This window comes from Budorcas taxicolor, chromosome 15 (assembly GCF_023091745.1).
Source record: "Budorcas taxicolor isolate Tak-1 chromosome 15, Takin1.1, whole genome shotgun sequence".
NCBI lineage: Eukaryota > Metazoa > Chordata > Mammalia > Artiodactyla > Bovidae > Budorcas > Budorcas taxicolor.
Window position 1 is genome coordinate 80,883,976 of NC_068924.1, and position 22,189 is coordinate 80,906,164.

At 53.1% G+C, this 22,189-nt stretch overlaps 1 protein-coding gene across 1 annotated transcript in view; it reads left to right on the forward strand.

Annotated features, from left to right (window-relative positions):
- The window catches only part of STX3 (syntaxin 3), a 36,165-nt gene that overhangs the window by 12,743 nt on the left and 1,233 nt on the right, over positions 1-22,189 (forward strand). Inside the window, exons 4-11 of the mRNA XM_052652223.1 lie at positions 10,874-10,973; positions 11,736-11,810; positions 12,885-12,952; positions 15,773-15,881; positions 16,911-16,984; positions 17,087-17,221; positions 18,907-19,017; positions 20,475-20,576. Coding sequence (XP_052508183.1) covers positions 10,874-10,973; positions 11,736-11,810; positions 12,885-12,952; positions 15,773-15,881; positions 16,911-16,984; positions 17,087-17,221; positions 18,907-19,017; positions 20,475-20,558 — 756 coding nt within the window. The 3' untranslated portion in view covers positions 20,559-20,576. The remainder of the gene's footprint in view (positions 1-10,873; positions 10,974-11,735; positions 11,811-12,884; positions 12,953-15,772; positions 15,882-16,910; positions 16,985-17,086; positions 17,222-18,906; positions 19,018-20,474; positions 20,577-22,189) is intronic.

The following is a 22,189-nucleotide window of genomic DNA, read 5'->3' on the forward strand; positions in this document are numbered from 1 at the left end:
GGACTTCCCCTGGCAGTCCGGTGGCTGAGACTTTACCTTCCAGCTCAGTGGAGGTGGGTTTCCTCCCCAGTCGGCGGGGACCTAAGATCCCACGTGCCCCATGACTCAAAAACCAAAGCATGAAACAGAAGCAGTATTGGAACAAATTCAGTTAAGGCTTTAAAAATGAATGACCCGTAAGAAAACATCTCAGCCCTGCTTCTGACAGCTGCCGTTCTGTGAACATTCCTTCCAGGCTTGCTTTCTTTATCTGTACACTGGGACTGATAATGTAATTCCCTAAGGACTATTAGGAGGATTAAGCGGGTTCCTGTTTGTGAAACGTTCATGAGCACCTGCCATACACCAAAGCGCTCCAGCTCCAGCGTGCACTGCCGCCATACTGCGGCTTCCTTAGGCTTTTAATTGCTGTATCTGAAGAGGTGTCCTGCTGTCTCTGTGGGGCAGGTGTGGGTTCCTCTCGGCCTCCGGGCTGTGGGTGTGGAAAAGCCGCCCTCTGGTCCGCCTCTCAGTGGAGCGGGGCTCGGTGGCTCCTGCCACTCGTCTGTGCGGGTCAGAGCGGGCTCAGGGTGAGCGTGAGCGTGTGCACGCCTGATTGGGAAGTTAGCCCGGACTGCGCCCCACCCTCCCTGAGGGGGGGCCCGTCCCTTTGCGGGAGGAGTCATAATGAGATCAGACAATGCTTGAGTTATTTATGGGTCCAGTGTTGTTCTAGGCGTGGACCCTGGAAGGAAAAGCTCTTTCAGTTCAGTGCTGGGGGTGGGTGTGAGGAGCTGTGTGACGTCACTGCAGCTCATCGCCCTGGTCTTGCCTTGGAGAACCAGTTACATTGACTTCTTTCCGAAGATCAGGACTTTCTGCAATAATGGTGTCCTCCCTTTTCTCTTAACCCAGTAAGAGGGGACCCGAGAGGCAGTGCTCCTTGGGAGGTGGGCAGATGGGTGGGCCTTGGTTTCCACGACCTGGTCTGAGTCTGCCCTCAAGCCTTTAAATAGCAGTTGACCTTGGGCCGGTTCCTGAACCCAGCTGGGCTTTAATCCCTGCTCTGGGAATCAGGAACAGCAGAACTTACCTTTCAAGCCTGGCCTGAGGATTCCCTTGAGATCACACGAGGATCATGCATCTGGAAAGCATTATCTGAGCTGGAAAGCATTATCTGAGCCGGAAAGCGCCAGATGGAGGGCAGTTATTTCTGGAGACTTAACAAGGTCTTGGGGGCTGCTGCTTTTCTTCTTGCTTTCTCTTTGTTAAATGCTTTTTTATCATTAAAAAAAAAAGCCCCATCATATTTAAGGTAGAGAAGGGGACAGCATGCTTGGCTGGAAAGAGCATGATTCTTTTGGACTTAATTCCTTATCTGCCACTAACTGTGTGATCTTGGGCACATGTCTTTTTTTTTTTTTTTTCAACATTTTATTTTGTATTGGGGTGTAGCTAATAAATGGGCTTCCCTGGTGGCTCAGAGGGTAAAGAATCTGCCTGCAGTGCAGGAAGATCCCCTGGAGAAGGGAATGGCTGCCCATGCCAGTATTCTTGCCTGCAAATTCTGTGGACACAGGCTGCAGTCCAAGGGTTAAAAAGAGCTGGGCATGACTAAGTGTCACTTCACATACATAGCTGATTAACAATGTTGCGATAGTTTTAGGTGAATAGCAAGGGATTCAACTATACATATACATGTAACCATTCTCCCCCAAACTCCCCTCAGATGCAGGCCTCCGGGTAACACTGAGTGGAGTTTTATGTGCTGCACAGTAGGTCCTTGCTGGTTATTGTTTTAAATGTGTACACCACAGTACACATGACCGTCCCACACTCCCTAACTCTCCCTTCCCCCCATTCTCCCCCGGCAGCCATGAGCATGGTCTCAGAGCCTGTGAATCTCTTTCTGTTTCGTGGGCCAATTCATCTGTATCGTCTCCTTTTAGACTCCACATGTAAGGGATGCCATACAGTATTTCTCCTTCTCTGTCTGACTTACTTCACTCAGTGTGACGCTCTCTAGGTCCATCCATGTGGCTGCAGATTTTTCCCTTCTTTTTCACGGCTGAGTAATATCCCATTGCTTGTACGTACCGCATCTTTTTATCCATTCCTCTGCTGATGGGCGTGTAGGGTGCTTTTGTGACTTGGCTGTTGCAAACAGTGCTGCTGTGGACATTGGGGTACATGTATCCTTTCGAACCATATTCTCCAGAGGTACGTCCAGGAGTGGGATTGCAGGTCACATGTTAGCTCTATTTTTAGTTTTTTAAGGAGCTTCCATATTGTTCTGCTAGTGGCTTTACCAATTGATCTTCCCAGCAGCAGTGTAGGAGGGCTCCCTTCTCTCCATGTCCTTTCCAGCACTTATTTGAGGATTGTCTGGTGATGGCCGTTCTGGCTGGTGTGAGATGATATTTCACTGCCGCTTTGATTTGCACGCCTCTGGTCACCAGTGATGCAGATCTCCACACGTGCCTACTTGGCCACCTGCCTGTCTTCTTTGGAGAAATGTCTGTGTAGATGCTCTTCTATCGGGCACGTGTCTTAACCTCTCTAAGTGTCTGTGGGTTTAGCTGTGAAGTGGGGAGAAAAATATTCATCTCCTAGATAAGTTGGGGGTGAAAGGAGCCAACACGGAGAAAGTGCTCACAAGGGACGTCGGTGAAGGTTAATTCCCTCCCTTCACATCTAATGGGGTGCAGAGAGGGTCCGTACTGGAGGCTCTGTCTCAGGCAGAGACAGGAGGGGGCCAGTGCACGCGTCTTGGTCTGCATCTCAGCTCGGCTCGTGGCAGTGGTGTCGCTTTGGAAAAGCTGTGTGACTGCTCTCAGCCCCACTTTCCTCTAGAAGAGGCCTAGCAGTGTTGTTGTTGAGTCACTAAGTCGTGTCTGACTCTCTGTGACCCCAAGGACTGCAGCACACCAGCTCTTCTGTCCTCCACTGTCTTTCTGAGTTTGCTCAGACTCATATCTGTTGAATCGGTGATGCTATCCAACCATCTCATCCTCTGTTGTCCCCTTCTCCTGCCTTCAACCTTTCCCAAAATCAGGGTCTTTTCCAGTGAGTCAGCTCTTCACATCAGGTGGCCAAAGTTTTGGAGCTTCAGCTTCAGCATCGTTCCTTCCAACAAATATTCAGGACTGATTTCCTTCAGGATGGACTGGTTGGATCTCCTTGCAGTCCAAGGGATTCTCAAGAGTCTTCTCCAACACCACGGTTCAAATGCATCAATTCTTCAGCGCTCAGCTTTGTTTGTAGTCCAGCTCTCACATCTGTACCTGACTACTGGAAAAACCATAGCTTTGACTAAACTGATCTATGTTGGCAAAGTAATGTCTCTGCTTTTTAATATGCTGTCTAGGTTGGTCATAACTTTCCTTCCAAGGAGCAAGCATCTTCATGGCTGCAGGCACCATCCACAGTGATTTTGATTTTTATAATAACTTTGATTTTGACTGTATAATAATCAAAGTTTTTTTGATTATTATATTCATAATAACCAGCAGTATTTCCTGCTGGTTGTTATAAAATGAGAAGGTAATGGATATACCTGCACAGTGTGTGACCTATGGTAAGTTTGTCTTCAGTAAATTTAAGCTTTTTCACCATTCTGTTCCCCAGTATATTTGTTAATGTGTGTGTATATATATATATACACACACACACACACACATACATACTGGAGAAGGAAACGGCAACCCACCCCAGTGTTCTTGCCTAGAGAATCCTGTGGACGGAGGAGCCTGGTGGGTTGCTGTCCATAGGGTCCCACAGAGTTGGACATGACTGAAGTGACTTAGCTCGCACGTATATATCACAGAGTCTACTTTAGAGAATGTGGCCAGGAAATATCCTCGAAGGTGGATTAAAGTGCATTCCAGATAATGGGGGTTGGGGAATGAAAAGGTTTCCCTCTTCACGTGTCTGAGGAACACACCCCGTGCCTCCTGCAGAATGGGGCAGAGTGGCTTGCTTGTGAGTGTGCCCTTGTGATAAGAGCACACAAGACGTTCATCTTTTGGACTTTTGGGCTGCTTCCAGCAAGTAGGTCACCCCTGGTTATTTGCAAGGCCTGACGGTGTGAATCACAGATGGTCAGGGAGGTATTTGCAAGGTGCAGATACAGTCACAAGACCAGGAGGTTTTCAAATTGTACTCTGCCCTGTGAAACTCAAATGATTTCTCTCGCCTCCCAGTTACTACAGGAAAGGATTGGCCCTTGGGTGTTGAGGCCTCACAGGCTGATTGAGCCAGGGTCTAGCAAGTGATAAACCTCAGATTTCTGTCTGCTTTGCAGTTGTCTGCATGTTTGCCCTGGTCTTTTTGTTCAGCTGGCGGAGAGGACAACGTTTTAGAGGAAACAGGACCTACCTGAGAGATGGCATCTGTTCTGATTGTATCTGCTTATATAATAAACCCCTCTGCCAGTTAGTGGGGTAGAATAGCCCTTCTGTAATACTGGTGGAGTCTGTGGATTAGGGATTTAGGGTTCAGACAAGGGCCCAGTGGAGGTTTTTGTTTTTTTTTTTTCTTTGTGGCCCCGCGGTGTGACTTATGGGCTCTCGGTTCCCTGACAGGGATTGAACCTGGGCCCCGGCAGTGAAAGCACTGAATCTTCACCACTAGACCACCAGGGAACCCCAGAGGCGGGTTATTTTTGCTGCACAGTTTCTGGCGCCTTGACTAGCCGGAGTCTGGAGTCTCAGAGACTTTTGACTCAGGCGTCTGGTGCCTGAAGGAGGCCCAGGGAGTCTCAGAGGAGACCTGTGCTTCCCCGCTTTCTGTGGCCTGGGCTTCTCAGGGTCATTGGTTTGGGGGGCAGCTCAGGGCTCCAAGGCAGGCCCGGCAGCTGTGGCAGTCACACCGCCCATCGCTGGTACTGTGCGCTGTTGCTGAAGCAGTCAGAAGCCTGCCTGATCCAACAGAGGACTGCACGGACAGCCCTCTCCACGAGGAGAGGGACGGCTTTGTGCCGTGGCCGTGTGGTCCGTCACTTACTGTTCTCTTTCTCCGGCCGCACTGGGTCTTGGCTGCAGCACGCAGAGTCCTTCACTGCGGTGCGCGGGCTCTTCGTTACGGTGTGCAGACTTCTCAGTAGTTGTAGCACAACAGGCTGAGTTTCCTTGTGGTGTGTGGGATCTTAGTTCCCCGACCAGGGATCAAACCCATGTCCTCAGCATTGGAAGGCAGATCCTTAACCACTGGACCAGCAAGCAAGTCCCCATGCCATGTTTTAAAACCACCAGAGTCACAGCTCCATGTGGCATCACCCTACACCAGCATCACTTCACGGGAGGCCTGGGATCGATCGCTAGGTCGGGAAGACCCCCTGGAGGAGGACATGGCAACCTCCTCCAGCATTGCTGCCCTGGGGTCTCCCATGAGCGGAGGAACCTGGTGAGCTCCCGTCTCTAGGGTTGCAAAGAGCCGAACACGGCTGAGTGAGTGAACACACACACCAGCGTCACAGGCAGGGAGCACGTTCAGAAACCCTCTTCCCAGGGAGGAAAGCTACCCAGGTCCTTCGCGCTGCCCTCCTCGTGGCCCTTTGGCTGGCGACGGGTCCCACAGTCGTGCCCACCCTTCGCTCAGAGTGGAGGTCAGAAAAGTGAGAAATGGCTAAGGGGCAGGACTGTCAGGATTACCACAGGGCCAGCCACAATCCAGCCTCTAGACCTGGCAACCCCGCTGCCCAGAACAAAAAAGGGGGATATCCCGGGGGCCAGCGTGAGGAACTCCGCCCATGGCAAGGGTCATGAGGAAGGAGGCTTGGGATACACCAAGGCGTGATCAAGCCTGCTTCCTCATGACCTTTGCCATGGGCGGAGTTCCTCACGCTGGAAGGGCGGGGCCAGGTAGGGTGGCTGTTTGGATTGCGGTATGAGATGCCCCAAGACTTCAGTTATGTTTGAGAAACACTCCATGCTCTTTTCCTCCCGTGGAGACTGGAAGTGCACATGAGCTTGTTACAGGCTCTAAGGATCCCTACAGTGAAGAAACCTGTCAATTTACCTGTCTCAGCAGTTATTTTTTCATGGAGCCCTTTCTGACATGTAACTTCTGCTAATGAGAGAAATGAACTCACTGACGAGAATGCTGTCATAAACTTTTCTTTTTCGCAGTGGTTTATGGAGCAAGCTTGTCTGCAGAGTTCAGTTCAGTTCAGGTCAGTCGCTCAGTCGTGTCCGACTCTTTGCGGCCCCATGAATCGCAGCACGCCAGGCCTCCCTGTCCATCACCAACTCCCGGAGTTCACCCAGACTGATGTGCATCGAGTCGGTGATGCCATCCAGCCATCTCATCCTCTGTCGTCCCCTTCTCCTCCTGCCCCCAATCCCTCCCAGTATCAGAGTCTTTTCCAGTGAGTCAACGCTTCGCATGAGGGGGCCAGAGTATGGCCTTGGCTGGCGCCCTCGGTTGCGTTGAGCTGCAGTGTTCTTGCCCATGAACAGGGTAGTGACGGTGACATCACAGCCTTCCAGGGAAGAGCCTGGTTTCTGGGACAGGTGTGAGTTAAATCAGGTTTAGTTCTCAAATACATTATTGTGCGGGGTAATGTCAGTCTCTTTAAAACAACCCGAATGCACAGACAAACAGCACTTGAGTGTTTCACTTCAGCACGTACGTCTCCTGCTCGCCCTGCCCTTTCCCGGCTTTGGTTCTCTGGCACATGCACGGAAAGGAAGTTGATTGCTTGCGCCTGCTGCCATGAAGCACTCAGAAAGGCACCTTTGAGAAAAACCTACGCTTCCAAGAAAAGACAGACAAAGTTAGGAGAAGGAAGAGACAAGCCCTGCGGTTGGCCGCTTGCCCATCCTGAAGTCCTGGAGGGGTTCTGCGATTCCTTGGTGCGCTGACTAAATCGCTGGATTACTCAGAGTCCCCGAAGCAGCTCCAGATGGGGAGCCTACTGAGGCCAGAGGGAGGGGCAGCTTCTGTGGGTGGAGGATGAGCAGAGGCGGCATTGGAGGCCCCTGACCTGGGAAGCTCTGTGGACAGGCTGAGGACGGAGCCTGGGGTCCAGTTCTCCCATCTGCTGGGCTGTCAAGTCAAGTGTCTAGAGTGACTCTGAGATTGGGGTCCAACAGTCTCATCCTACCAACTTCTTACCTTGTCTTCCTACCACTGAACAGACTTTGAGTCAGGATACTCTTCACGTTATGGAATAATAATATTCCGGGAGATATTTTTCGAGTCATCCAGTCCTTAGGAGTCATCAAAACCTTACGCTTGTGACTTCTTTTTTTAAAAATTGGAATATAATTGCTTTGTGATGTTGTGATAGTTCCTGCTGTGATGGTCCCATGTGTCCCCTGCCTGCTGGGCCTCCCCCGCCGCCCCCCCTCCCCCCCCCGCCACCACAGCGCAGCCCAGCCCTCTCGGCCATCACAGAGCGTTGGGATGGCCCCCGTGTGGCACAGCAGCTTCCCGCCCGCAGTCTGTGTCACGCATGTCGTGCCTCCACGTCAGCGCTGCTTGCCCAGTCCATCTCGCCCGCTCCTTCCCCCGCTGTGTCTACCTGTCCGTGCTGTGTGTCTGTGTCTCTGTTCCTACTCTGCAAATAGGTTCATCTATACCAGTTTTCAGATTGCACATATACGCATAGACTTGGATTACCGTGATATTGAATGGTTTGCCTTGGAGATGAACAGAGATCATTCTGTCGTTTTTGAGATTGCATCCAAGTACTGCATTTCAGACTCTTTTGTTGACCATGATGGCTACTCCATTTCTTCTGAGGGATTCCTGCCCGCAGTAGTAGATATAATGGTCATCTGAGTTAAAGTCACCCATTCCAGTCCATTTTAGTTCATTGATTCCTAGAATGTCGATGTTCACTCTTGCCATCTCTTGTTTGACCACTTCAATTTGCCTTGATTCATGGACCTGACATTCCAGGTTCCTATACAATATTGCTCTTTACAGCATCGGTCCTTGCTTCTGTCACCAGTCACATGCACAACTGGGTGTTGTTTTTGCTTTGGCTCCATCCCTTCATTCTTTCTGGAGTTATTTCTCCACTGATCTCTAGTAGCATATTGGGCACCTACTGACCTGGGGAGTTCCTCTTTCAGTATCCTATCATTTTGCCTTTTCATACTGTTCATGGGGTTCTCAAGGCAAGAATACTGAAGTGGTTTGCCATTCCCTTCTCCAGTGGACCACATTCTGTCAGACCTCTCCACCATGACCTGCCCGTCTTGGGTGGCCCTACACGCCATGGCTCATAGTTTCGTTGAGTTAGACAAGGCTGTGGCCGTGTGATCAGATTGGTTAGTTTTCTGTGATTGTGGTTTTCATTCTGTCTGCCCTCTGATGGAGAAGGATAAGAGGCTTATGGAAGCTTCCTGATGGGAGAGAGACTGAGGGGGAAACTGGGTCTTGTTCTGACGGGCAGGGCCGAGCTCAGTAAATCTTTAACCCAATTTTCTGATGATGGCTGGGGCTCTTTCCCTCTGTTATTTACCTGGGGGCAAACTATGGTGGAGGTAATGAGGATAATGGCACCTCCGTCAAAAGGTCCCATGATGCACTGCTACCTCAATGCCCCCAGCCCTGCAGCAGGCCACCACCGGCCCACGCCTCCGCCAGAGACTCCTGGACACTGAGGCAAGTCTGAATCAGTCTCTTCTGGGGTCACAGCTCCTGTCACCTGGGTCCTGTTGTGCACAAGTTCCTGTTTGTGCTTGACTGGATGAAGCACAAGCTGGAATCAAGATTGCAGGGAGAAATATCAGTAACCTCAGGCATGCAGATGACACCGCCCTTATGGCACCCTTATGGTGAAGAACAATTAAAGAGCCTCATGATGAATGTGAAAGAGGAGAGAGAAAAGTTGTCTTAAAGCTCAGCATTCAGAAAACTAAGATCATGTCATTCGGTTCCATCACTTCTTGGCAAATAGATGGGGAAACAATGGAAACTGTGAGAGACTTTATTTTTGGGGGGCTCCGAAATCACTGCAGATGGTGACTGAGCCATGAAGTTAAAAGACACTTGCTCCTTGGAAGAAAAGCTATGACCAACCTAGACAGCGTATTCAAAAGCAGAGACGGTACTTTGCCAAAAAAGTACGTCTAGTCGAAGCTATGATTTTTCCAGTGGTCATGTATGGATGTGTAAGCTGGACCATAAAGAAGGCTGAGCAGTGAAGAATTGATGCTTTTGAACTGTGGTGTTGGAGAAGACTCTTGAGAGTCCCTTGGACTGCAAGGAGATCTAACCAGTCCATCCTAAAGGAGATCAGGCCTGGGTATTCATTGGAAGGACTGATGCTGAAGCTGAAACTCCAGTACTTTGGTCACCTGATGGGAAGAGCTGACTCACTGGAAAGACCCTGATGCTGGGAAAGATTGAAGGCAGGAGGAGAAGGGGACAACAAAGGATGAGATGGTTGGACACCCGCTCGACCCCTGGTCTGGGAGACCCCACGACGTGCTGCGGGGCAGCTGGCCCATGTGCCACAACTCCTGAGCCTGTGCCTCGAGCCTGGGACCGCGGCTCCTGAGCCCCGGGCACAGCTGCTGATGCCCCTGCGTCTAGAGCCGGTGCTCCGCAGCAAGAGACGCCCCCGCCTTGCGGAGCTTGCACACCACAACGGAGACCCAGTGCAGCCAGAAATATGAGTGAATATAAACGAGAACTCGAGTTCCTTCCCCCGCTTGCTTTGCCAGTTGCAGAGCTGTGATCAGGTTTTCTTTTCTTTTTTTTAAAGCAGTGGATTGTTCACTGGAGGAAAGGGCTGCTGGAAGCTGCATCGTGCGTTGTCTTTCCGTTGCATCTCAGGGGCTAAGACCCTCCTGTGTGGCATCTTATGAGGTTTCTGTTTGTTGACTGTGGCCGTGTCAGCATGCCCCTCGCTGTGGAGGGCAGGCAGGTGGATGTGGAGGCTTCGAGACCTCTTCCAAGCGAGCTGTGCCCTGCTCATTGCAGCCACCCCCGGAGGGGCTGTGGGGCCGGGGCACCTGGTGCCCGTGAAGACAGAGCTGAGGCTGAACCTCACACGCGGGTGGCAGGGTCCATGCGGGCGGGTCTAGGCACGCGTCCTAGTGCTTTCTTTGTGTTCATTTGGCTGCTCCGGGTCTTAGCCGCAGCGTGCAGCAGCTTCTTCAGCTGTGGTGTGGACACTCTTGGTTTCAGCCCGTGGGCTCTGGTTCCCCGAGCAGGGATTGAACCCAGGCCTCCCGCACTGGGAGCGGGGAGTGCTAGGGAGTCCTCGCCGCTGGGGCTCCAGGGAGGCCCCGGGACTTTCCCACGCACACCTGGCACCCAGGAGCCTCGGCGCGGCTCCCGGTCCGGTCGGCTCCCGGTCCGGTCGTCTGGGGCGGTCAGCTGGCCGGAGGCGTGTCCGGGGCGCTGGGCGGTCCCGGCCCGGGCGGGCGTGCTTCGGCGCTCTCCGGCCTCTCCTGGGCGGCTCTCCTGGGCGGCTCTCCGGCCTCTCCTCTCTCTCTGTCCTCCCCCTTCACTGTTTCTCACTCCGCCCGTTCTCTCCCTTTCGCTGTTTGCCTGCCTGCCTCTCCCTCTTGCTCACTGTGGCTCTCGCTTCTGGAGCAGCTGAGGCCCTGCGGGTGTCCTGAGCCTGCCCTCTGACGCTTCCTTGGGCTTTCCTGGCTCTTCTTGACTCCAGCCGGGAGCCCCATCCGAGGTGGGCGGCCAGTGTCTCCTCAGGGAGCAGTGAGGACGGAGCTTCGTGGACGGCTGCCGGCACGCCCTTCCCTGACTGTGGATGGGGTGGCCCGGGCGCTCCCTGGGGCCGTGGGCCTCGGAAGGCTTGCCCAGGGCCACCGCCTCCCTCCACGAGCGCGACGCTGGGTGGGGAGCTCTGCCCAGCGTTCCCCCCCCACCGTCTGCGGCCAGGCTCCCCCTCCTGACGCCTCTCTACTTACAGATCGAGGAGACGCGCGTCAACATTGACAAGATCTCCGAGCACTTGGAGGAAGTGAAGAGGCTCCACAGTGTCATCCTGTCTGCGCCCATCCCCGAGCCAAGTGAGTGCTGCGCGGGGCTCAGGCGCCCGCCGGCCGCCGGGTCCCCCTGGGGGTCGCAGGGGAGGGCGTGTTCCCTCCCTGGGGGTCGCAGGGGAGGGCGTGTTCCCTCACGCTCGCGTGCCCGCGTGTCACCGCCGCCCTCCTCCGCCTCTCCTGCTCTCACCGCCCTGTTGGCGCCTGTGTTTCCGAGGCCGCGCCGGCTCTCCGCCGCAGCGCGCGGGATCTTTGCTCTCTGTTGCAGCATGCAGACTCTTTAGTTGGGGCCTGTAGGATCTGGTTCCCTGACCAGGGGTCGAGCCCGGGCCCCCTGCATTGGGAACGCGGAGTCTTAGCCACTGGACTCCAGGGACGCCCCCGTCCCCTCTGCTTTTCGTGGCTCCACTTGGCCAGACTCTCGTCTCCTTCCCCGCGAGCCCAGCCCGTGGCTGGCGGGGACTCTTGGCTGCTGCTGGCGTGCCTTGCCTCTGCCGCCTTGGGTTTCTGGAAGGCACACCTGGGCTGTTTTCTCTGCTTGAAATGCTTCCCCAGACCCTCCTTTTCTTCCACGAGGCGTTTTTATTCTGCGGGTCGAGGGCAGGGTGCCTGGAAAAATGCCGTTAAAAGCTAAGCTCACTGCATTCTGATGATGGGTGTCTGGGGAGCCCCTGGGGATGCGTACTGCCCTGGATGCCTGAGAAAGCACTATGCCTCCTCTGCTGATTGTTGTCGCTGACAAAGCGTTCAGTCTCTGCTAACTGATTCTGCCGGCCTTTGTTTACCCAGAAACCAAGGACGACCTGGAGCAGCTCACGACCGAGATCAAGAAGAAGGCCAACAATGTGCGGAACAAACTGAAGAGTAAGGGGCTAAGGGAGCAAGCAGCCAGCCCCCCAGCCACCCCGCGTCTGGGCTCCGGCCCTCCTGCAGCAGAACGCTTCCTCATGGGGGTGACGTCGCGCGTGGCCTCTTTGCTCGTGATCTGGGTTCTGTCTTGGCGTGACGGATGATAGCCCCAGAGCTTTGTCTGTGGTCGAGTGAGGCGAGAACTGAAGTCTGGGGACGGGAGCGGAAGTGTGCTTTCAGCTGGTGAATGTCTGGTGGCTCAGGTCCCTTAACTCAGTCCCTCGCCTTTTCCTGGTCCCGTTTCCTCCCCCGGCAGCTGCGTACATGTGAACAGTGACGTTAGTGATATAAGGATGCCAGGTAGATTCGTCTGCAGGCATCTCCTGGGGGCCAGGTGTGTCACCTCCCCCTACGCCCACTCCCACCCCTCAGCTGGGGCAGCGTTCTGTGAAGCCGCTGTCATAGATTCAGGTCGTCTGGGAGCCCAGAAGCCTCCTTAGGTCCGAGGCTGTCATCTGCATTCTTGCCCCACTTACTGTCTTTGGTGATGAGTGCGCGCCGTTGGTCAGGGAGAGAAAGTGGCGTTGCTGAGCCTGAGGTGTCATTTCTTCGCCCGCTTTGGACCGTACTGCTTGTTTCCATGGGGATGGAGCGGAGGTTTCCGGTGGCCGCTTCCAGTCCGGCAGTGAGCCTGTGCCCGCTGTCTGCGTGTTCGTGTTTGATTTTCATGTTAGCATTGCGAGGGGGGCCCTGCAGCGCACCCATTTTACAGACCGGAGAACAGGAAGGCTGAGCGCACGCGGCTTTTCCAGGTGGCATGCCGGGATGTGGCTGGGCAGGGATTTGAGCCCGGGTCTCTCGGTGATGGGGACTCGTGCTGTTAACTGCTGCGCTGGGGCGTGGCCGAGTGAAACCCTGCAGTGAAGGTGTCCTGGGGCTCAGATGTGAGCCGGGTGTCGAGACAGGACCTGCCTGCCGTTGGTCTCCTGGGCCGGTGTGTGTGTTTGAGAGAGGAGGCTGCATTGCACGGTGAGTTTCTTGGAGGAGAGCAGGGGCTGCGTTGCTGGAATAACCTTCTCTCCCATCCAGGCATGGAGAGGCATATTGAGGAAGACGAGGTGCGGTCGTCGGCAGACCTTCGGATTCGGAAATCCCAGGTGAGATTCTTGGCCTAGCAACCGTCTATCCCAGTCTTTAAAATTTTTTTTTCCCTTAGCTGTGGAGTCTTTTTAAATTTTAAAATATATTTATTGAAGTAGAATTGATTACAGTATGGTGTTTCAGATACATGGCAAAATGATTCAGTTAGGACATATACACACACGCATATGTGTATTGCTTTTTCAGACCCTTTTCCATTGTAAGTTATCACAGGATATTGAACATAGTTCCTCGTGCTACGCAGTGACACTGTTTTATATATGGCAGTGTGTGTGTGTTAGCCCCATACTCGTAATTTATTCCCCCACCTCCCCTTTGGCAACTATGAGTTTGCTGTCTCTCTGTTTTGTAAATAAATTCATTTGTATTGGTTTTTAGACTCCACATGCTTAATACCAGTGATGCTATATGACATCTGTCTGTGACTTGCCGCGTGTAAGTGAGATATTCTCTGGCGCATGCACGTTGCTGTGAGTGGCCGTATTTCGTTCTTTTCTCGCGGCAGAGTGTTGTGTCACGTCTTCTTTATCCACTCATCTCTTGATGGACACAGACTGCTTCCATCTCTTGGCTCTTGTGACTAGTACTGCGGTGAACACTGGGGTCTGTGTATCTTGTCTAATTAGAGTTTTCATCTTCTCTGGATCTGTGCCCAGGAGGGGGATTGCCAGATCGTATGGTGGCTCTGTTTTTAGTTTTTTAAGGACCCTCCCTCCTGTTCTCCATGACGCCATTTGCGCCCCCGCCGACAATGTGGGAGAGTTCCCTTTCTAGCTGTGGATCTCTAAAAACAGACAGACAGACCTTATTTGGGACTCAGTGTGAAGAGCTGGTAGCGGGGAGCTGCCCGGGTCCGAGTGGGGGACAGGGCTGAGACCAGCCCTGGCGACCCCCTCGCACCGTCCTCTCAGGAGGCGCCTGAGGTTCCCAGAGCACAGAGGAAGGTGTAGTGAGCCTCCTTGGTTTACAGGAGAGGAAACTGAAGTCTTCTCTCTGGAGACTGTTGGTTGTTGGTTGTCGGTTGTCCAGCTTGGAGTCAGGCTGCTTGGCGGTCATGAAAGATAATGATCCTTGTCACTGAAGAATGGGCATGACGTTCCAGTGTCACAAGGGAGCTATGACATAGGACCCGCAGGAGAGAGGGTAGGAAGACAGGACCAAGTCCTTGTGCTCCCAGCATCCGAAGAGCCTGGAAGGACTGAGGTGCCCAGAGGAGGCTGGGCCTTGGGTGGGCAGGGTGTCAGCGTGGGCAGGCTCAGGGAAAGGTTGTCCTTGGAGGCATGTGGGCAGGAGTGGTGTGTGTAGAGTAGGGGTGGTGTAGGGTGGGTAGGGGCAGACGTGAAGAGAACAGTCTGTCTAGAGACAAAAGTTTGTCACAGGATAGTGGGGGTTGAGTTTTTGGTAGAGAACCCAGTGCCATAGTCCAGGGGCCTTTGACTGCGGTCTCGGGAGTTTGGATCTGATCAACTAGCTGGTATGCATTTACTTTGGGTTGCAGTCTGTTAGGAGGATAATCTGCTAGCCATTTGAAAACTGGCTCAGCGTGGGGCACGTGGGTCTCTCATTGGGTTTTTGCAATGATTTTGGTCTGAATTTGCCTGGTGATGGTGGGTTTAAAAAAGTGTAGATATTGGTGATTTGGCAAAGGAAAAACCTTTGTTGGGTCTTGATGCTGAGAAGTGGGCAAGGAATAAAAATGATGATGATTTGAGTTTAGACACCAGGGCTGTTGATGGAATGCATTGAGTCAGAAGCAAGAGGATTTGAAGCAGGAAAAGCTGGGTGATCCGTTTGAGTAAGAACGCAAGGGTCTTTGGATGTGGAGGGGAGTCGAGCAGGGCCTCTGGGATTCCCAGAGTATCTCCTTTGGCCTCAATTACTCTGTGAGTTCAGCAAGACAGGTTAACAGATAACTGAAAACATGCTTTGAAAAGGTGAGCTGGCTTTCCCCGTGGTGTGAAGTTAGGAAGCCAGAAACACCGAGTCTTGCCCCTGGCCTTTGGGTTTTTGTTTTTCATTTCTTTTATAATTTTGAAAGATTACTTTCCAGTTATAGTTCTCACACAATCTTGGCTATATTCCCCCTGCTGTAGAATGCATCCTCGAACCTGTCTGACACCAGGACTTTGTACCTCCCCCTCCCCCACCCGTCTGCCCCCTCTCCGCCTCACCACTGGCCGCCGCCAGTTCACTCCCTGGATCTGTGAGTCTGCTTCCTCTCTGTTACGGCCATAGTTTGTTCTGTTTTTTAGGTTCCACATATAAGGTGATGTTATACAGTATTTGTCTTTCTCTGACTTATTTCACTTAGCATGATATCGTCTAGACCAGTCGAGGTTGTCACAAATGGCAGGATTTCACACTTAATTGCTGGGTAGTATTTCCTTGTGCATGCGTGTGTACGTGTGTGTGTCGCACCTTCTTTATCCAGTCCACTGTTGATGGACGCCTGGGGGGCTTCCGTCTCGCGGCAGCTGTGAATAATGCTGCTGTGAACACTGGGGTGCACGTATCGTTCTGAATTAGTATTTTTTATACATATATATATGCATATATTTTATACATGCATATATACACACACACACACACACGCACACCCAGGAGTGGAGTTGTTGGGTCAAATTGTAGCTCTATTTTTAGTTTTTTTGGAGAAATCTCCAGTTTCCCAGTGGCTGCACCAGTCTGCCTTCCTACCAAGAGGTGCCCTTGGCCTCACGGTCCCGGGTCTGGTGCTGCTGTGGGCGAGGCTGAGGCCGGGGCGCTGAGCCTGTGCCCCTCGCTCCTGGGGGCTCACAGCCTTGACCTTGTCCCCGCAGCACTCCGTCCTGTCCCGGAAGTTTGTGGAGGTGATGACCAAGTACAACGAGGCCCAGGTGGACTTCCGTGAGCGAAGCAAAGGGCGGATCCAGCGGCAGCTCGAGATCAGTGCGTGTCTGCAGCGCGTTCTGTGCCCCCTCCTGGCCTGTCGGGAGCTGGTCTGTCCGGTTGTCAGGGCCAGGGAGACGGGGCCTCCAGGTGGCTTCTGCCTTCCCTTTTGTGCCCCAGCCAAGGACGGGGCTCACGGCACTGCCGCCGCCTGGATGTCGTGTCTTAGGATGAAGAGGGTGGCTCTGTGCTACCAGGTCCAAGTGTTGGTTGCCATGGGAACCAGCATTTCCACATCCATGGAGGGAAATACCTGCTACACTGCCCTGCTTCCTGGGGCTCATGGCATCTTTGCTGCCTCTTTGACACAGGGAGTGGTGCAGGTTGCCCCATTCGTGTAAAGGAGTTAATACAGCCTTACCCTTTAGGAGTCAGTAACTTTAGGAATCAGTAGCAATCAGGGCTCCGCAGCGCAGAACATGCTCTGAGTGCAGGAATTAAATGGACACAGTCGCAGGCAGGGAGTGCAGGCCGGCCAGGGCCTGGGGACAGGGTGCGCTTGAGCAGAGCAGGGTGGGGGTAAGTCGGTTGGAGGGAGGGCTCACCTGGGAACTGGCCCTTTGTCCTGAGGACTTTGGACCCGGTGGCAGAGTGAAGGGGGCCAGGAGATGTTCCAAGCTGGAAAGGAATATAATCCGACACAGACTTCAGGAGGGTAACTGCTGATAAGGTTGAGGCTGGATGGGGTTAGGGGAGACATCGGAGAAAGGCGAGCAGGCTTTAAAGGCCACTGTGCTCCCATTGGGATTTCCAGGTGGTTCAGTGATAAAGAATTGTCTGCCAATGCAGGAAACACAGGAGGCGTGGGTTCGATCCCTGGGTTGGGGAGATCCACCAGAGGAGGAAATGGAAACCCACTCCAATATTCTTGCCTGGAAAGTCCCACGGGCAGAAGCCTGGTGGGCTGCAGTCCACGGGGTCGCGAAGAGTTGGACACAACTGAGCGATGGAACATGGCCGTCTTCAGGAAGCTTTTGAAATGATGAGCTTTGATCTTCTATCTGACGCTCTCCTTCTTTTGTTATAAAGCCGGCAAAAAGACTACCGACGAGGAGCTGGAGGAGATGCTGGAGAGCGGGAACTCTGCCCTCTTCACCTCGGGGGTGAGTGGTGGTGCGGGGCTGGGGGGTGGGAGGCCCGCAGGGGTCCCAGGGGCTGTGGCGGGCCTGGGGGCCGATGGTCCATCTCTCTGCGGCCCACTGTAGATCATCGACTCTCAGATTTCCAAGCAAGCCCTCAGCGAGATCGAGGGCCGGCACAAGGACATCGTGAGGCTGGAGAGCAGCATCAGGGAGCTTCACGACATGTTCATCGACATCGCCATGTTGGTGGAGAACCAGGTGAGGCGCTGGGTTCCGCGGGGGTGGGGAGGGGGCTTCCTGAGGAGGGCGGGGGCGCTCCGAGAAAGCCACGGGGGTCGAGTCGGGAGGGAGAAGCATCGGGAATTGGTGTAGCGGAGTCCCAGAATCCCAGTACCCCAGTAGAGGAAGGCACCTGGGATGCTGACGCTTGGGGTGGTTGCAGCCTTGTTATTCCTGCTGGTTACTCTGGCCTGGAAGTCACGTCTAAGTAACGTGAGGGGTGAAGTGCTCAGTAACGTACCTGTCCCCTCCGGCCTTGGGATCGTCATCATTGTTAATTTTTATTAGTGATGTGGGTTCTTAATGGTGATGCCTTAAAACACTCTTCTGATAGGAACTATCAGCGTTTCACTGGTGACACTGAAAACATGGGGTCTTTCTCCCAGTTTATGGTGGAAAGTTAGGTGTCACGGAGATTTTTGTGTTTTCCCACTTTTGCTTTTTCTTCTGTATGAGTTTTTCCAAAAATGTTGACTGTTTTTTTTTTGCTGAGGAACAATAAAAGCAATGAAGGGACAGCAAAAATAATATCAACGGGAAAACTCGAGTCCCTCACAGAGTTGAGCCTCACAGCCTGCTCCGTTCCGGGCCAGCTTGCCCAGGGACGGACGGCCCTGCTCCCTGCCTGTGGGGTCAGTGTCTCGGGTCCCCTGGCCCCTGCCTCTTAGGGTGCAGTTAAATTCACTGCCGGGCAACGGTGTGGAGCCACCCTCACCGTGAGCTCCCAGTGGCTCTGCTACTTGGAAAGGATCAGAACCTGCTTCCCGTGTAGCAGGAATCCTAATGGCGCCCGAGCGCCACGTGGCTGGTTTTGACACGTTTCCTGCTCTGGGCTCGGGCACCTCTGCTCCATCCCCTTCCGCCCTTGGAGACCGTTCCTCCCGTCCCTCCATCTGCACTCTTGTTTTTATCCCCACACTGCCTTGCCGAGGAACTGGTTTGAGATTCAAGTGATGGTAAGTGCCGTTCTCTCTGCAGAAAGCCAGGGGTTGCGTGGAATGAAGGTCTAGGTGGGTGGAGGGAATTCCCATCTTAAGATGCACAGAAGTCAATTGGAAAGGCTGAACTTCAGGTCAGGAAGTAACAGCTGGGGAAAGGTCGGGAATCTTGCTAAGTGACCATGATCTCTTAACTAGATAACTCAGGTAAAACCAACGTCTTGTTACTTACAGGGCCGGGGGATACCTTAGAGAAAGCAAGCGTCCCCACCTCAGCTGTTTACTGAGCACCCGCCGTGCACCAGGCACTTCCTGTAGTAGCGGGCACTTGGTCCAGACTGGATGAGCTTGGCTCAGGTCTGAGTGACCAGGAAGAGGCCAGCCTTCCTGGCAGCATGAGAGATGCATTCTGGCTTCTCTTCTCACGTTTCATTTTTTAAAAAAAAGGGGTGCGGGGGACCCTTCAGGATATTCCAGGTGTCTAGACCACGTGCTCCTGGTGTGCAGGGTACTGTCTCGCACGGAGAAGTAACTGAGTGGATATTTCGAGGCCGGGTGGCCGCCGCCTCGGCCTGGGAAAGCACCGGCCATCACGGGGAGGTGTGCAGGGTTACCCCGTGGAAGGCCGCATGGGCAAGTTTCCAGGCGCTCCCTGTGGCCTCGCACGAGAGCTGGGACCGTCCCGGGGTGCGTGTTCAGGGTGTGACCGGACTCTGTCCTCCGCAGGGGGAGATGTTAGATAACATAGAGCTGAATGTCATGCACACGGTGGACCACGTGGAGAAGGCTCAGGAGGAGACCAAAAGAGCCGTCAAGTACCAGGGTCAGGCCCGGAAGGTGAGCGCCCTGCCACCCCCAGGGGACAGGTCCATCGTGTGCGCTCTCTCGCTGTCTCCTCCCTCTCCCCGTCTCTGTCTCTGCTGCCGCCACCTCTTGCATCCGGGGAAAGGGCGCCATGATTGACCGTATTGAGAACAACATGGACCAGTCCGTGGGCTTCGTGGAGCGGGCCGTGGCAGACACCAAAAAGGCGGTCAAGTATCAGAGTGAAGCTCGCAGGGTGAGCCCCGTGTCTCGGCGGGACCAGCCGGCTTCTCCTCTCCCTGTTCGCCCCCATCCATGTCCCTGAGATCCCCCTGCCTTCCCTCTGTCCAGCCTCCTCCTTCATCAGCTCTCCCTAGGGAATAGCTCCCCTTCCCTCCCCGGCGTGTCCCGCATGGATCTGGCTCCCACTGTCTCCACCCGAGAGCCCACACTGGCAGGCAGCTCTGTGGGATGGACCCGTCACTGCCCAGCGTTGCTGCTGCTCTGCTGGACAGAGCTCTCGGCCCATCCGGGGTCACGCGGCTCCTCTGCCCTTTAGGAGCGTCCTCTGCGCTGCCTTCCACTCGGCCCACACCTGTCCTCTTCGGTCTCTTTTCCCTGCTGTGAACCCAGCTATGTGCTGATGGCTATGTCAATGCTCAGGGCACACCTGTGTTTTCTACTTGCTAGATCAAACAGTTGAGAATCACTTTAGTCCCTGGCCACCTAGGAGGCGTAGGAACCTGGGATTCAAATTCGGGTTCCAGCCCAGCTCTTCGTATCACCTCATCCTGCTCACTGCCCGCCCCCCACCTCTAGTTCTGGTGTCCCTGTTGCTTGGAGCATCTCTGCCCAGTCACCGCAGTAGCCAGCTCTGGTGGGGTTTGCTTTTTAGCCTGCTCTTTTCTGACTTTGTGCTCTGATATTTCCATTCTTCAGTTCTTTTTCTTCCAACTTTACCTGTTGCTTGGGCAGGTGTCTAGGGAGCTGGGAAGTTATTTCACATGATGAATCCTGTCCTGTTCACAACAGGACCTGTACTTTCAGGCCCTCAGTCACTGTCCTGGGTTTGACAGGTGGGAGTGTTCTTTGGGGGAGAGATGGATGGGAGTTTGCATTTAGGACTGTGTCAAATACATCTTCATACTCCCCTTGAAAAGGAAAAGCTCAGTCCCGTTATATCTTGGTTTACTGCTGCTTAGAGACCCCGTGACGGTTGCGGTTACGTCTGTCCACACGTGAGGGCTGCAGTGTGAGCTCGGAGCTGAAGGAGGCTCCGCATTTCCACCTGCTGGCACTGCTAGTGCAGAGGCAACTTAAACGGGAGATCCCAGCAGAGCGTCTTTACGTAGGGATGTCAGCTTTCCATTTCACTCTATCTGGGTCGATAAGATGCTTCCGGTGCAGAGGTGGGTTTTGGATGGCTGACTGCGGCTTTTTGGTGGTTTGTAATAATGACTTGTTTTTATTTCTCTTATCCCTCTCTCCAGAAATTGGTAATTATCATTGTGATAGTAGTTGTGTTGCTGGGCCTTTTAGCGTTGATTATCGGACTTTCCGTTGGGCTGAAGTAAGGGCGGCCGTGCTGACATGTAAGTAAAGGGAAGGCTCTCGGGACTCTGGACCGGCTTGCTCTTGAGAACCTAGCCTGGGATTTCCGGTTCTGCGTCTCCTCTCCCGGCTGTCCGCAGACACGCCGAGTGCTCACACTGTAGTCCTGTGCCTGCTCTGACCTCCGTCTGGTCCTCTTCTTGGGTCCTGGCTGCAGCCGGGCTCGGTCTCTCGTTGGTTTCTACCCCGAGGGGTCTGGCTCTGGTCTTGTCCATGTGTTCCTCGTTTGCCGAGCACCTCGTCTTCACTCCCGGTCCCGAGCAAGCCTGCTCCTCAGCTGGGTGCGGTCTCCAGCCGGGATCTGGGGTGTGTCCTCTGAGTTCTCGCTGTCTTTCAGGGCTGTTGGGCTTTGCCTTCCCTTTCCTTTCCTTGTAAATGGAGCTTTGAGTCGGGGTTCATGGCTGTAGGGTTTTGTTAGTGGCTGACTGGCTGGATCTCGAATTGCTAAGGTTTTTTGAGTGTGCAGTTGTGCCAACACCTAATACAGGCATCATTGGCTCCTCACACCACCTTCAGGAGACAGGCGCTGTTATCATCTCTGTTTTATAGGTGAAGATGCTCAGGCTTAGAGAAGTTAAGTAACAGGGCCAAGTTTGAGCACACAGCTAATCGTGGACCTAGGGGAATTCTGTCAGAGCTACTCTTCGTAAAACAAGGTGGCCATTTATCATCGTCTGTAAAGTCTAGAGAGCCTCAGAGGATGGCGACTTTAAAATTTAGGATATTAATTTGTAAAAAATCTGGTAAAAACAATAGAGCTGGCCACTGACTCAGGGCTTCATGTATGTAGCAGCAGCATGGCACGAGAGACCTGTTATTGGGACTGCGAAGACTTCCGAGGCTTCTCAGGTGTTTTTCTGACTAAAACATAGCGTTATGTATGGTTAAGGACAGACTGGTAAACGCTGAAAAGGTGAGCGGAATTAACTTTTAATATTATTGCCGATAATCTTATGGCACGTTCACACACTCGGATGAGGTTTTACATCATTCAGACTATGTTATCAACAGTTTGGTACCCAGTTACAAGGTCACAAGCATCATTTCTCAACAGTCAAATCTCTTTGGGAATCTCATGTTCAACAAGATTGTGAATATACTCTCAATTATTCAACATGTTCCCAATGGTGGAGGTTTGCTATTATTGTTTTGCTATGACTAACAGTATGATTAACTTTTATGTTTTCCTCTTTCTTACAAATTCATAGAAGGTGGGTTACTGGGGTAATAGATACATAGACGTGATACCAGAGCTGACCCTTCACTTCTTGCCTGTTTACCTTTTTTTCCTTCCTCCTCCTCCCATGTGACTAGAGGATCTCAAAGTCAGATTATTTTTAACCCTAAACATTCAACTTCTTGATACATACATCCATTAGGTGACTGATCTCTCATAAGTAATTAATTGATTTGCTTTTTTCCCCTCCTGGTACTTGGACTCTAGTCCTTGACATTTTTTTGTTTGTAGAATTTTGTTCTGACGCTTCACAATCCCCCTGGAAAGGATATTAACATTAAGAAAAGGTGTAATAGTCAGTGTCTCTCCAAATCCATGGATGAAAGATGCCTTCCAAATTCACAGGGCCCCCCACCA